The sequence below is a fragment of the Colletotrichum fioriniae genome, assembly GCF_027942845.1.
Source record: "Colletotrichum fioriniae strain IMI 355084 chromosome Unknown scaffold_18, whole genome shotgun sequence".
Lineage (NCBI taxonomy): Eukaryota > Fungi > Ascomycota > Sordariomycetes > Glomerellales > Glomerellaceae > Colletotrichum > Colletotrichum fioriniae.
In genome coordinates this window covers 86,874-101,409 of record NW_027076854.1, presented here as the reverse complement: position 1 = coordinate 101,409, position 14,536 = coordinate 86,874, and the positions used below count along the sequence as shown (strand labels likewise).

At 51.0% G+C, this 14,536-nt stretch overlaps 3 protein-coding genes across 3 annotated transcripts; 1 reads left to right on the top strand and 2 right to left on the bottom strand.

Annotated features, from left to right (window-relative positions):
• Positions 1–4,752: 4,752 nt before the first annotated feature.
• On the top strand, positions 4,753–6,379 carry N0V96_011518 (uncharacterized protein; the record flags this gene model as incomplete). The annotated part of the gene is made up of 2 exons (XM_053193538.2): positions 4,753–4,856; positions 4,936–6,379. 2 exons carry the CDS (start codon positions 4,753–4,755, stop codon positions 6,377–6,379), a joined length of 1,548 nt encoding a protein of 515 aa, XP_053048856.2.
• Positions 6,380–6,411: 32 nt separating this feature from the next.
• N0V96_011517 (uncharacterized protein) lies at positions 6,412–7,546 on the bottom strand (the record flags this gene model as incomplete). The annotated part of the gene is made up of 4 exons (XM_065759298.1): positions 6,412–6,710; positions 6,786–6,958; positions 7,012–7,023; positions 7,251–7,546. 4 exons carry the CDS (start codon positions 7,544–7,546, stop codon positions 6,412–6,414), a joined length of 780 nt encoding a protein of 259 aa, XP_065612020.1.
• A 6,025-nt stretch (positions 7,547–13,571) lies between these two features.
• N0V96_011516 (uncharacterized protein) lies at positions 13,572–14,499 on the bottom strand (the record flags this gene model as incomplete). The annotated part of the gene is made up of 3 exons (XM_065759297.1): positions 13,572–13,982; positions 14,046–14,404; positions 14,457–14,499. The coding sequence occupies 3 exons, from the start codon at positions 14,497–14,499 to the stop codon at positions 13,572–13,574; spliced, it is 813 nt and encodes a 270-aa protein (XP_065612019.1).
• Positions 14,500–14,536: the final 37 nt, after the last annotated feature.

Sequence of the window (14,536 nt, the reverse complement as noted above, 5' to 3'; positions counted from 1 at the left end):
CTGTGCCAGGAAGAGATGCTACTTGACAGAAGGAATGGGATTGGTAGGCAAAAAGAACCAAGGTAGACGGCAAATCAAAGGTAGTAAATGATAGAAGATGAACCTATTAGAAATATCACAAGCAACTTACGCTGTTGCAACACGCTTCCGTTGCTCTGGCGCTACCTTGTGCCGTCGCGGGTTGACAGGCAAACGAGATGCACGGCTGGGGATTTCGCTTTGTTCTGGCTGCTGCTGCTGCATCCTGGTTCTGCGGAATAAGGAGACCGCATGTCACCGCTCCGCCGGACCTCGCGCACGGAGTTGAATAGGTGAGGCGGGATGTGCGAAGTGCGCAATTGCGGGTTGGTGAGGGTTTAGTTCGGTGTGGCGGTCGGTCAAGGATGAAAGAGTTAGGCTTGTCGTCGGTGATGGTGACGGTGACGGTGACGGACGCGGCAATGGATATGGGCCGGTTGGTAGCTCAATGTACCCCGGAAATCGGTAACCAGGCAGCGGCGGATGTGTCCCGTCCTTCTTCGAGACTTCCGGTGGGATTGGACAATGGGCGCCAGGGCCTTGGAGGCGAAGGGAATCAAGGGAGTGACGCTTAGGGGTCGAGACTTATTGGTCTGTGGTATGCGTACTAGATGTGGTTGATAGTGGGCGGCTGTATCCGAAGTGCGTTTGCGAGTGAAGGTCAAGGCGCTATGTCGACAGTCTTTCGCCCTTGGGGATTCTCTTCAGGCGGACGTTGGCGATCAGAAGCTGTTGACCCCGACTGATGTGTGGAACGTTAGAATTACTCGCTGGGAAGATGTCCCGGAACGATGTTGACATGGACATGGCGTGGAGAATGGAGATTTTTGAACAGCCGTTGTGGTCGCGAGAAGAGGAAAAGGGTCCAGTGGTGGTCCGGGAAGGGAGGAGGAGCCTGAGGAGGTGGAGGAGGGGGGTGGTAGAATTTTGGGGGCCGGAAGTGGCTCCGTGTTAGTCATTTACATGTGACGATGCCCACTTCCTTAACAGCATCTTTCCCTGCGCGACCTTCCAAGGACCTTGGAGCTTCTCAAAGCCCCAAGGTTGCGCTGCGCGGGTGCGTGCCTACCCGACCAGGCCATGGCAGGTCGAGCAAACACCGACCAAACCAACCTGGCGGGTAATGAAATCTCATGGTGCCATACGGACCGTACTCATACTGTAGTGGCCTTCCTTCCTGGGCACCGCACATTCGCAGTTCACTCACCCGCTCAATCACTCACTCACTCGCTCGCATACTTACTCACTCTCACTCTCACTCTCACACACACTCTCACACACACTCTCTCTCATGCCCATGCCCATGCTCACTGGTTCTCACACTCATACGCAATCCACGGATCCATCATCGAGCTGACTGAAGCAGAAAAACTGCGAGCAAAGGCATACTCTGCCGGACCCCCCCTCGAGCGCTGCCGTGAGGTGCGCTTGACGAACCTGCAAGCCTCCCTGCTTAAGTCACACATCTAGGTAGTCATAAGTGATTGCCATGCTGCACACGCGCGCGTTGACGGAGCGTCTCTTCCCCTCCTCTTTTCTCCTCCTGGGCTCCTCTTCACCCCCGGTCATGTTTCGACCCCCAAGGATTCGGGGACCGTTGATCATTGATTCGAACCCCTGATAACCGGCCTGGGCTGTGTGCCTAACGTACCCGGGGCCTTAGCTTGCCCTGCCCCAAGACGAGAGAAGAGGCCACTTCATGTCCAAGCCTTGCTTTGCCTTGCTAACGCAGCACGCAGATTGCTAATCACTCTTGTGTAGCTAAGCCTGCTTAAAGGTAGATTCTATGCAGTGATGATCCCACCCATTCACTGCTCAGTACGGTACCCCGAGTCCAACCGCCAGCAGACATGGATCGGAAGCCCCAAAAACAGCTTAGGAGGGCGCCACTAACGTCCCGTCTTACGTTGCCATCGACTCGTTCCACGGCCCACGCGGGAGACGGGAGGCGGGAGGCGGGATGAGCTTGGGGCACATCTTCGCCGATGGCCAAATCAACTCCCTTCAGTTGCTCATCTCGATTCTCATCCCAGGCAGGCCAGGTTATTCACTATTCATCCAAGATATTCATTTTAATCATCTCACATCTCATCTACATACCCGTCGTATCCACGTCCCCGTACCCTGCCTCACAAAAACATGCACCTGCAGATACTCAGCGGCTACCATACCCCGACAAACTTGCCAGGAATCCTCGCTTAGGCACGGATAGGCCACTTAATTGACCTGTCAGAGACGGCCAACCTGCACAATCGTGACCTCGGCCGATTGCTTTCGGATCGGTGGAGAAATATGCCCACCAAGCCCCCGGCACACCGCGATGATTGTCGCTGCAACTATTTCATACCGGCCAGTCTCACTTGTTGGGTCTCACACGGCTCGCAATAAAGGGAAAGAAGTACCTATGCACAAGTTGGCATGCAGCCTCCCAGTTCACAACGAGCTAGGCGCTCACATCCCTCCTAATTTGGTTCACGCGCCGGGGTATTCACTCATTGCGGCGGAACGGCTCTTCTTGGCGGTCCATCCCTGTGTTCCTCTTATGGCCTTCGTCCGGAGAAGTTTGCGCCTTTCATACCTCACTGTTTTACCAAGCACTCAGGGTCTTTCCTACGCCAGCCACTTATCCCATCTCCTTGCCTCTTAGGCTCATGTTCTTGAGCCACATGATTCAAATTGTCGCTTAGAGTCTCGTGGTTTAAACTTCATTAGACTTATCCCACACAACCCACAGATTACCGACGACTTCCAACCGCCGTGGAGGTCGTTGAGAATGCCCCAACGAATCCGTATAGCAGATCTTCCCTTCTGTTAAGCGCCCCCACGGACAGACCAAGGGCCAAGGAAACAGCCTGTTGGTTTGCAATCTCTTCTTGTAGCAAATTTCCCGCCGGCTACCCTGCAGCGCCTACAAATACCATCACGACTGACGAGAGTCGAAGCTTTCGTCGCGCGTCGCCTCCAGATGATAGTCTCTGTCCTCAGGCAAGCGCAAGTCAGACGCCACTTCATGTTGCTATTCTATCACATCAGCCCTGTCAAGTCCTAGCTTATGTCCGGCCAGCGTGGTGAGAGCTCATCTATTCGTATCGCCGGTCGTGGAATCCTTTCCCGCGATTGCTAATGATCCTGGTTCGGCCTCGTCCGACGCCGGCATGTTCGTACGGAGCACATTCTTGTTAAGATAGGTATGTAATCACTTTTTCCAGGGTCCCATTAGCGCCTTGATAAACATAAACTTTGAAAAAGTTGGTCATGTGCGGAGGGAGCTCCGGTCCGCGAACCCCTCGGCATACAGCCGCCGACCTTTCTCAGGGAAGGGGTGTCACAGACAGGAGTATGAAGACCTTCTCTCGCATATTACGTACGGAGAACTCGATCCAGTTAATGAGCTTCTATTACTAGCTCTGATTGTCTTTGACGGCTGCCTCACTCCTTGTTCGTTGCTTATGGTAGCGCATCGGCCGATTCATCAGGTTCGTAACAACCGACTCGTCCGTCAGAACAGCGACGCCCGCTATCTTCATTTGCGGCAGTCTTGCTTTGCCAGCAGCAGCGCCAAATCTGATCTATGTGTCCTCCGGGTTTCGTTCGATGTGCATCTTAGGCCCAGTGAGGCAGCGACTGGATTGTTCAAGCCTCAGCCGACGACGAACCCCACTGCCACGTTGCTATGTGATGAGCGTTTTGGTGTTCTGGGCCTTCTGCCAATGCATCGAGGCCGGCACCAGGTGCAAATACCTTCCCAGACACCGGCTGCTGTCTACTTGGCATGCGGCTCTTGAGGCTGAATGTCACCTGCAGCTGGTCGCGCCAGGACTGATGCTCACATGAGCAAGGTCAGAAGTGGCGGTCACGGCCCGGCCGGATAAGAGGCCCCTCACGGCTTCCATCGACTGTCAGCTGTTTCCTCGCGAGTTTCATCGACTTCGCTACAAGAACACTAACTAGATGGTCTGATATTGGTGGCCATCGGGCTTCCAATGCTTCTCAAGACATTCCTCTCCAGAGACTAGTGGAATCGCCTATCTCACGTCTTGAGCGAAAGGTCCCAAGGTTCATTGGCCACATCTCAGGGCTCCAATTTATTGGGTACCAAAATCTTTCCAAACAGTATAAATCCGGAAATGAAAGCTCTGTCGATAGGGGTTGCACCCTTCAGAGCTCACCTAAAAGCGAGTGCTAATGAGTCTGAGCCCGTTAGCGGCGGGAATTCGTGATGACCACCTTCTGATGGCCACCTTCTGATGATTCTAAGTTAATTTACAGGATTAGAAGGTGTATTTGGCTTATTTTCATGTTTTCTAGCGACAATCGGGCTCTCATGGAGATCTTGATGAAGTGAGATGTCGCTTGGGGGATTAGAGCTCCATGAGTTTGCCCTGACCAACGCAGATTATGACTGACCAATTGAGACACTGTGACCAATCTTCATATCTCTTCACCTCACCCATGTCTATACTTTGGAAATATCGCCATTTATTGTCGATGCGGGAAGACCAAGGGGCAAGTCTTGCTCGGCCGGGACTCCACAAGAAATATGGCACTGGGCTGCCGGCTGCCACCAGCTGCAATGCAACTCTTGCTTTCTTCCTCATGATGACCTCATTCTCTCAATCACGTCCATCCAGTGCAAGCTTCACATGAGGTCCGCGACAGCTGCAGAAGGCCACTTGTGAAGCGAATTTTCTCCAATAAGCTAGAATTCATCTGATGGAACCGCCAAAAAAGACAATGGTTCGCCGCGCAGTCGTCTCATCCTTTATCTTCAAGTTCCCGCCCAATCGGGGGCCTCAGGTCGCTCTGTTCCGCAGAAGTGACAGTGTGCGGACTTATCCGTGAGCTCTTACCCTAACCTTCGCAATCATAGATTGCAATGATGCTTGTTTCTCATGTGACTGACTAGAATTTTTGAAGGAATCATCTTGCGCCAGTATCGGGCAGCATAGAGCAGGACGACCCCTCGCCCCTTGATGCTGCCTGGAGAGAGATCCGCGAAGAGACAACGCTCACACCTGCGACCTTAACGTTACTCCGCCAAGGAAAGGACTACGTTTTCGCTGACGAGAAGATTGGCCGCGAGTGGACTATCCATCCCTTCGCCTTCCGCCTCAAGTCCCACGAAGATGAGTCCCGCATTCGGATCGACTGGGAGCATAAGGGGTTCCAGTGGTTTGACCCCCACGAGGTTCGCGACGTCGATGAATTCGGTGGCGTTCCAAGACTTTCCGAAAGTCTAAGACGTATTTGGTTCGAAATTGAACTTGGCGAGAGGAGAGGGAAGATTCTGAGCGAGGGGCTGCTCGCGTTGCAGAAGGATCACCAAAGCGGAGCGCGGCAGCTGGCGGGAAAGGCGCTCCACGTTCTTCTTTCCGTGATTGGAGAGAAGGCCAGCGCAGAGAAGGATGGTTCTGTGGAAAAGTGGTGGCGTAATGCCCGGCTCGCAGCATGGCATCTCTGGAAGAATGGTAGAGAGAGCATGGGAGCCGCAATTCTGAACAACATCGTGCGATCGCTGTCCGTCATAGAGAAGGAGGTTCAGCAGGTCAAGGATGCCAACGTCTCCCAAGCCTTCCTCGACTCTGTGACAAAAAAGGTAGGCGATTTTGCAACATCGAGGGACTCTTCTATCGATGGCATCTGGAAGTCCTTTGAGGCTTTCTTACGAACACATCACGGCTCGGGTCAGCCCTGCCGGATTCTCACCTTATCGTCAAGTTCCACCATCCTCGAGTGTCTGAAGAGGGCTATCGCAGGCCTGGACTCAGAATTCGATATCCGCGTACTCGAGTCTCGTCCCTTGTTTGAGGGGGTTTCAATGGCGTCTAGCCTAGTCAACCACCTCCAAGAATTAGGGCAAGGAGAGAAGAGAGTCGACGTCTCAATCTACACCGACGCCGCCGCCGCAATCGCGAGTAAGGATGTGGACATGGTCCTTATCGGTGCAGATATCATTGACGGGTATGGGACAACGAGCAACAAGACAGGCTCACTACCGGCAATTCTCTCTGCTAAGCATAGCTCACCTCAAGCTAAGGTATTCGTTCTGGCTGAGAGTGAGAAGATTCTACCGTATGATCCACCTGGTTTCGAAGAGAATGACGTCAATGAGGTCGTCGCTTCATGGAAGCACAGCTACTTAGCACAACAGGCTGCCTCGCAAACCATCGATAACTCGCTTAGGGCAGGCTCTGGCAAGGAGATGGCAAAAGCAAATGTCAGGAACGTGTACTTTGAATGGGTAACCCCAAGTCTCATCGACGGGTACATGTTCGAGGACGGGGAGAAGAGCTCGACTGATATTTCGGACATCGCCCAGCGGATACGCCGCGAGGCAGATGCGTTCTTCTCTGATGTTTAGGTACAAAGTGGTTGTTTCGCAGACCACCGTATTCAAAGGCCATAAATGAACGTCCACTTCTTGTCAGCGTAACGCGTGTTGTCCAGTCGCTCTCTTTCAATCTCCTCTGCAGACTTCTGTCTCATAAGTTCCAACTTTCTTCGATTAACCGCGGCGAGGGTCAATCTGTACGAGAAGTATCCAAGTAACGAGACTGCAACAAACCCCAGGGTCACGTAAAATGGGATCTTGTAGCCTGGCTTGTAGCGATCGCGGTATAGCTGCGCACCGATGACACCTGACAAATTCCCGAAACCGTTGAGACCGAGGATAAGGGAGCGTTTTCCGGGTTCTGTGTGAAATAGGTCAACAATGTTCCTTGATATTCCGCTTGCGTCAAGTCGCCTAGGCTCGTCCAGCTGCTTACCTGGGGTGTTCCCGCTCAACCAAGCGACTGTCAATGGCGCAGCGACGTAACTACCGAGAAGAAGAACGCATAGCGCAGCGTACTTCCCGCCGTTGGATTCGACAGTAACGGTAGCTACCAGACCTACGACCGCAATGATGATGCCCCCCAGGATGTGATAACCTCGTTCCTTGCTTAAAAAATATCAGATCTGAACATGGTCCTTTCGAGGCTTCCAGAGACCTACCGATAATCGGAGCTGAGAGTAAAGAAGTATAATCCAAGCGCACCACACGCATATGGAGGAACAGACATCTGCACAATTTCTGTCAGTCCTTCTGTTCGCTCTTGCCTCTCAGGTTTACTCCCCTTCTTACCAAATTTGCTTGAATTGACGAATATCCCAATCCCTGCACGACTAGTGGTAGAAAAACAGAAAACGCCTGCCCGGGGACGCTGGCGCAAATGTTGAATACCAGAACATACCAGAACTTCCAGTCTCTAGCAGTTTCAATGAAGTCCCGCTGGGTCAAGCGATCTGTCTCTACTCCATGGGCGTCGTAGGCATGCTCGGTAAATGAAACGCTGTCGGCTTTGATCCTATCCGCAGCAAAGCGTCGTTCTTCTTGGGTTAGGAACCAAGCCGAGCCGGGACCTGCTGGAAGGAACACCCAGGCGATGAGACCGAAAAGGATTGTCAGCGTTCCTTCGATGATGAAGAGGTATTGCCAATTTTTCAGAGGCCCATCTCTGAGGTGGAAAACACCGTAGGCTATCCTCATGTCAGCGGTCTCCCAAGGGTACGAGAGAATGTCTTGATGTTCATGGGCTTACCAATTGCCCCAGAAAATGCGCCGGCAACCGCATATTGGCCATAGAATAAGCCGACTCGCACGGCAAGATCATATCGACAGTAGAAGAAAGAGAGGTAAGCGACTGCAGTCGGGTAGAAGCCGGCTTCGAAGGCGCCTATCAGAAGGCGAGTGGCGATTAAAGAACCTGGTGAACAGACTTAGCTTGGAGAACGTGCAAGGCCCTTTAAAGAGCACAAACCTCTGCCCTTGATGAAGGCCTGGCAGATAGTCACGAATCCCCAGCCAAGCTTTGTAGGGGTTAGCATGGATGCATTTATCTTGCTGGCGTGGCGCTTGGACGAAGCCTCCTTACCATCATAATTGGGATCCAGTGTTTGGCCCCAAGCCATCGGCCAACAGCCGCAGAGGGAGGCTGAAACAAAACGAAAGTAATGAAAAACAGAGACACGGCGAGATTCAGATCGTCCGGTGCGGCACCAATGTCGTTGGTAAACCCTGCTTCAGCTGTTAGTAACGTACGACATCGACAAACTCAGGCACACAGCCAGTCAAGTGGAATGTATTTGGAACCTTGGGTTTGGGCATTTCCCACGTTGCCCCTATCCAGACCGTTGAATAGGTACAGTAGAGACAACAGCGGGAGAAGAGCAATGTCCAATTTCCTATTCACTCGTCGGTCCATCGCAGTCTTGTCGACACTGTGGACGTCATCATTTCCGTCGTGATCTCGCAAGGGTTTAGCTACTGAGATGGAAGATCTGGAGGCTACCCCCCCCAGTTTCGGCGCTCTGCGATTGGCGGTTGATTTTCATTTTTCCCCTTTATTTTCGTATTTTTTGCCGGCGTGTTGGTCCTTGTCTTCCGGTGGAATTGGTTTAGCAACTTGTCTTGGAAACCCCCCCGGCATCCGGCATTGCGCTTCAAGTTTTTATTTATTTATAGGGAGAGCTCTCATGGATATTCTGGCCGGTAAAAGTGCCGATCTGGCACGGTGAAGCTATGTTGGCAGATTCTGAGCCTCATTAGTCTGTTCTGGTATTATCGAGCGATGATTTGTTGTCATCGTAGTAGGTACAGGCGGCAGCTGCAGTCATTCACTTCCGCTCCGGCCGTAAATTAGGGGCCAATGAGCTTGACCAGCAAGTGAATACACGAATGATAGAAAGTAGGTGGTGGCATTGACGAGAAAAAGAATAAGCCAGGTCAGTGTATGCCGTTGGCGTTGGCGTTATCTTATTTTTCCTTCGTCTTGAGTGGAGGGAATGTGAGCGATTCTGTAGTGGAATGGGGGCCTCCTTGTCCACCACTCTTGTCAACTCCGGGGTCCGGTCTCCCATCGCGTCAGACGATGCCCACTTCCGCAGTTGACGGCCAGCCCTCCCTATTCTTCGCACTGCACTTACCGTCCCACCCATCTCCTTGACCCTGTCATCTTTGATCTACTAAGGATCTTGGCTCTTGCACGAAGTAGCTAAGTGTGTTTTTGGCCCCCAGCGGCACTTAGCGAGGACTGGAACCAGGGCCTCAGCTCCGAAAGAGGGCATTAGGTTCACAAGATGTTTTCACTTCGGTCTCTCAATGGGCTGGGCCCAGGCCGTTCTAGGGATAGTGGGACAAGGAGCGAGGGGAACCCAGGAAAAGGCAACGATGGATACTTTGGGAAGTGGAGGATCACATCGGTTCGACATCTGGCATCCATGGGCCGGGGTAGTGCTAGGACGGAGCGGGAGTCTTTTGGTTTAATAACTCAGAGTTCGACTGGTTGAGATGAAGATAGGAGAGGGGAGGGGTAGCGGGGATGTTTCGATCAATAAATTGATTCAGAGGGAAGGATGATCCGCACTTAGCCGTCATACACAGGGGCTCGTTGGTTCTAGTGGGCAGTGGACTGGCTCGAGATGTGGAAAGTTTTCCAGGGTCACAATTCGATGCGTGCGCACAAGAAGTCAGGTGGTATCATCTGTATGCATGCTGGGCGGCATGCCGGCATGTCTAGGCAAGCTGACCCAGCCCACACCACGAGCTGACAGTGCTAATTTGCACCGCAAGATCGATGGCGGTGCCGACGGCCTGGGTCTAGAGGAAGTTGGTGTGATGTCGCACAGAGACGATCAGCCCTGTCCTCTGTCCCAGATCCTAGCTTGTCGATTGGCGCTCCTCTGGCGTGTCTCACTCATCTTCCTTAGGCTCGATGGCTTCGTCTAGCTCACAATCTAAGATAAATGCCAAGGGAGGCATTGTCTGTTCCAGGCTAAAAGCGAAACGCGTTTCCGTTCCTCCCGGGTGAGGTACCCAGGCCATTCCATTTCACGATGGACTCGAGGTATGAAAAATTGTAATGCTTTGAAGGTTTGAAAACCAACACACAAGTCCCTTGAAAACCTCCCTTAGGACCCTCTCTGCAACATCTGGCCCGATACTCATCCGCGTTGCGGAGAGCGTGCTTTCAGCTCAGAGGTAGCCGCGGTGACCGGCCCCGGATTTCGACTAACCTCGCCCAAACGCCCTGCGTTCATTCTCCCGGGCCGAGGCAAAAGTGTGGTCGTCGAGTCAAGTTCTTAACTTATTTCATCGAGGCTGACAGAAAGAGCGAGCAGCAATCTCGTCTTAAAGAATATGAATCCCGATGCTCATCGAATCAAAGTTTCTGTTTCTCTTCATCTCAGGTTTGCAGAGAATCGTTGCTATCTTTCCAAGCGAAGTCGTATGATCCGTCTTTTATGTCGCGTTGGTTGAGTAACACACGTGTCATGCAATTCCCCCAGTCGACGATCCACGCAGTACGTGAAGATTATGGATCCTCCCTCGAATAACATTCAGCAAAACAATGTCGCCTTCACCCTGAGAGAAATCCCCCCCCTTGTCCACAGAAGCGAGAACACCCCATGTTCGGAAGGCCGGGTCTTGTTGGTTGGGGCTGTTGGAACTTTGTAGCCTCAGCCTCCTGAGCGCAATGCACCGGGATGTCGGGGTTGTTCCGACACCCTGACAAGACGGAAACACAATCCTGTTTTGGCAGAATGGCACACACGAGAGTGGTTCCTGTTGGGTTTTCCTGTACGTTGACGCAATATCATTCTTGGTTATTTCAGCAAAAACCAACTATCCCCCATCGCGTGTTGTCATTCTGGATTTGTAGGTCAAGTTCTTTTCTACTGCGATTTTCCGCGGCTTGCGCGGCGTAATGCGCCTAGACTTCAAGACAGTGTCTTGGTCACAGAGCCATGACGTACATCATCAAGTTGAAATCTACTTGTCTCTTGAACGGCGGGTTATCCCTTCAGTTTATTATTCCATGGTCTTGCACCTCATGTTGAAAGCCCTTTGCTCCCACTGTCGCCCTCTCCTGAGGGTCCCCTTTTGCGTGAAACCTACGCTGTCCACAATTTCGGCGGATGAACGTTGTGGCAAAGGCTGGCTCCTTCCATCATCTCAATCTCAACATATTTCTATTCCAAAGGAACTATCTTTGCATTGAGCAAAATCAAGCCCCAGAAATGAGTGAGTTCTAGGAGCTAGTCGCCCAGTAACTCGCACTTGGAAGGAGTTTATTGTTGTCAAAACACTCTTCTAAATCGAAACTGGGCACTCAGCCCATAGCTTCTCCGAATCTCAGCGCGCTGCCTAATGCACCTCTGCCCGCAATTTGAGAAAGTTTTCCTTATTTCAATTCGCCTTTCCCCTATTGCCTCTATTTCAACTTTGAGAAATCTTTTTCCGGCTATGAGAAGAAGAAATAGAAGACTTACTCTTCGTTATAGAGTCAAATTGGTTCAACAAAATAGTGGCCTGGAACATAGCCAAGTTTTGTTACTTCTACGCACGAGCTGGTCCAATTTCAAAATTGGCCCTTGTGGTGCATCCCTTTTTGTCTCTTCTGTATCTAATACTGAAGCAGCTCCGCATCAGGGTTCACGAGACATTTCCTAGCAGAGACAAAAGAAGTTTTGTTTCTTCATGTTCCCTTTCTTTGATCCCTTCTTGCAACATCTTTGATGATGCCTGCCTCGAACAATCGTTATTATGCCCTAATACGGGTCCGCGATGACAAGGGGACTACGATTGAGCGTGGCATCGACTTGGAAGTCCTCTTGCTTCACATATTTCGCTACCTCTCACTGGTCCCACAGAAAATCGCACATAGGCTCCTCCCCGGACCTTCAATCCAACTGAAGGCAGAGACTGAGTGGTTATTGGCACACCAGTTTGCGCCAATTTAGGACACCTTTTCTCCTCTCTCTCTTTGTCCCCTGATCCATGTCTTTTTTCATACCTCGCCGTTGCAGCGTCACATTCAAAAAGTTACCGTGATGCTCTACTCTGAACAGATGACTATTGGGAGAAATGCTCGCTCTCTCTTTCCCGAAGGGTACATCTGAGGAAGAAATCTCTTTTCTTGGAGGCTAGGCTTTCGTCTATCAACTTTACGTTCAAGGTTTGCCCGATGAGGCGAGAGCAACCAAGTTCTGGGACTTCGGCCTCCCACTGTGACCTTCCGACTTCGGCATGTCGGCCACTGAGGGCTCCAAGCAATGCTGAGAGGTGCAAGAAAAACCATTGTCTTGTCTTTGACGATCATTTGAGAAAAATGAACTGATCGCACAGCTTCCCAAAGTTGACTGAAAGTTATGCATGAATCGAATCACGGAAGACCCCTCACGTCTTCCTATACCTTCAAGTGTTGTGTATAATACAAATTTCAGAGCAGCCGTTTGATCTGCTTGAAGATGTTCATAGCTGTTAAGATTTGTTGCGATATCTAAATCTGCCGTTCCAACCACGATTATGGCTGTAGGCGGCAAAACCCGTCAACTTCCTAGCGCTCTGAGGATCCTGGATTGAATCTCGACAAGTTAGTCAAAGAGCCTTATGTCTTGTTTTCTTGTTCAAAAGTTGCTCTACGGGATGAAGTTTTACGTCATAAGTCCTTGACGAAATCATCCTACTCAATTCGTAGGGGGGAAGAGTTTCCCAGCTTCGATTTGGTTTCCGCTATAACTGTCCTCGATTCACTTTCAACATTGAGTCAAGTATTTTGGGAAATCTATGGAATTCTTGGGACGTCTCCTAGCACTCGTTTAGTGAGCTTTTCCTAGACCTATATCTCGAAAAGAGTTTGTGTGGGTGTAGTTCAGATGTCGATGAGATGCGCCCAGTTGTAACATTATGATGATTGAGCAAGAACTTCTCCTTGCAAAAAGTTCCATCATCACCAACTGAAGCATGATGCGGTTGGAAGAAAGGCATAATGTGCATCGCCATCTTTCAAGTTGCATCATATTCCAGTGTTCCGGATAGGAAAGTATACATTGCAAAGTTTTCCTCAAGATTTTGATGATCGAAAATGTCTTGAGCCTCTGCTGTAGCCGCTCATTACGGTCGATATCAACAACCATTCCCGAAAAGAACACAAGGGGCATTTTCCAATTGAAATTACTCAAACGGCGCGTGTTCCGGTACGATTGACTTGTGAACATCTAAAGGGGCAATCTGTTCTCATTTCGTGCCAAAAGACGCTTCCTAGTCGTTTCTGACATGGCTATATTCATTGTACCTGAAGCAAAGCTTTAGCAACGCTGGTCTCGGCGGGTTGTTGGTCTGTTTACTCAGGGGGTGCCCATAGACAGAGATCATATCATCATGCACATGATCCGTGATACCCACGAAGGTCTTGTTCAGATTACATGTGAGCTCAAAAGGCGACAACATAAGGCCATGAAGGTGGAAGGCTACGTTAGAAATTGGAGATCTGTAGTCACAAGACACTCGGCCGTTCTCAAAAGCAAATATTTGTATGCGGTAGTTCATACTCTCTGTTGAGATAAAGACATTCGACATGACATCTGCTCTAGTCCCTTGCTTTCTTGCCAACTCCAAAAAGTCCGCTCCGGTAGCTCGCCTGATCGCCGCCATCAGTCAACGTGCTGCGATCAATGTGGCACATTTACCCCAACTGGTCTCTCATAACTCATTAACCGTCAATTTCAGCCATTCAAATCTTTGGGTCCGAGTCCGACGAGCCCCGACTTCCGCTGTTGCGACCACGGGACCGTTTCCTGAGCTTGTGTTCTTCGACAACCACCACGGCCGGTTGGCGGCTGCGGCGGCTCTCGCTGATGACCGAGACGAAGATCCATGCAATGCCAAATACGGCCGCGAGGATAGCGTAGGCAATCTTGAACTCTTTGGGAGAGTTGGAGATGTATAGGCCAAGTCCGCCGTTGATAATACCGAGCGGAATGAGGAGGCGGCCGATGACCAGGTGAATGTGTGACCAGATTTGACGGACGCCGTACCTCTTGAACTGAACATGATGGATGTAGCCGAAAATGGGTTGGAAGAAGAAGATGGCTAGAAGGACGAGGCCGATAATTGGGTGGAAGTTGATGGTGCTGATCTCATACTATTGGAATGCGTTAGTGAGAAGACACTTGGGATATCCGTAGGACAGTGGAATGGGACTTACCAGACTGGTTCCACCAAATGTGACTTGCTGTGTCAACTTGATACCCAGGGCGGCAGCAGCGATATAAAGAACGAAGCCGGCCATCTGGATGAGGCCGTGGATAAGCCAGCTGAAGCGTCCGGGAATGATTCTCATGGCGATTGAACCGATGGGAAACACAATGACGAAGGCGATTGTCCCTAATATGCCGTGGATTCTCCGTGTGTGCATCGCCTCCTGAATGTTGAAGCCGACAAAGTTGTTAAAGTTTCCTCCGAAACCATTGCCGCCGTTGCCATTCCCAAACCCGTTTCCGTTGCCGTTGCCGTTGCCATTGCCCGGGAAATTTCCTGGAAATTGCTGCGCTAGTACCACCGAAGCTGAGTCTCTCGTCAGTCATGTTCGTCTAGACAATAAACATTAGTTCCTTACCCAAGGCGACGATGCCAAATGCTGTGAGTGTTGTTGCGCCCATGATGTGTGTAAGTGCACTGCTGTTTTGGTTCGAAAAA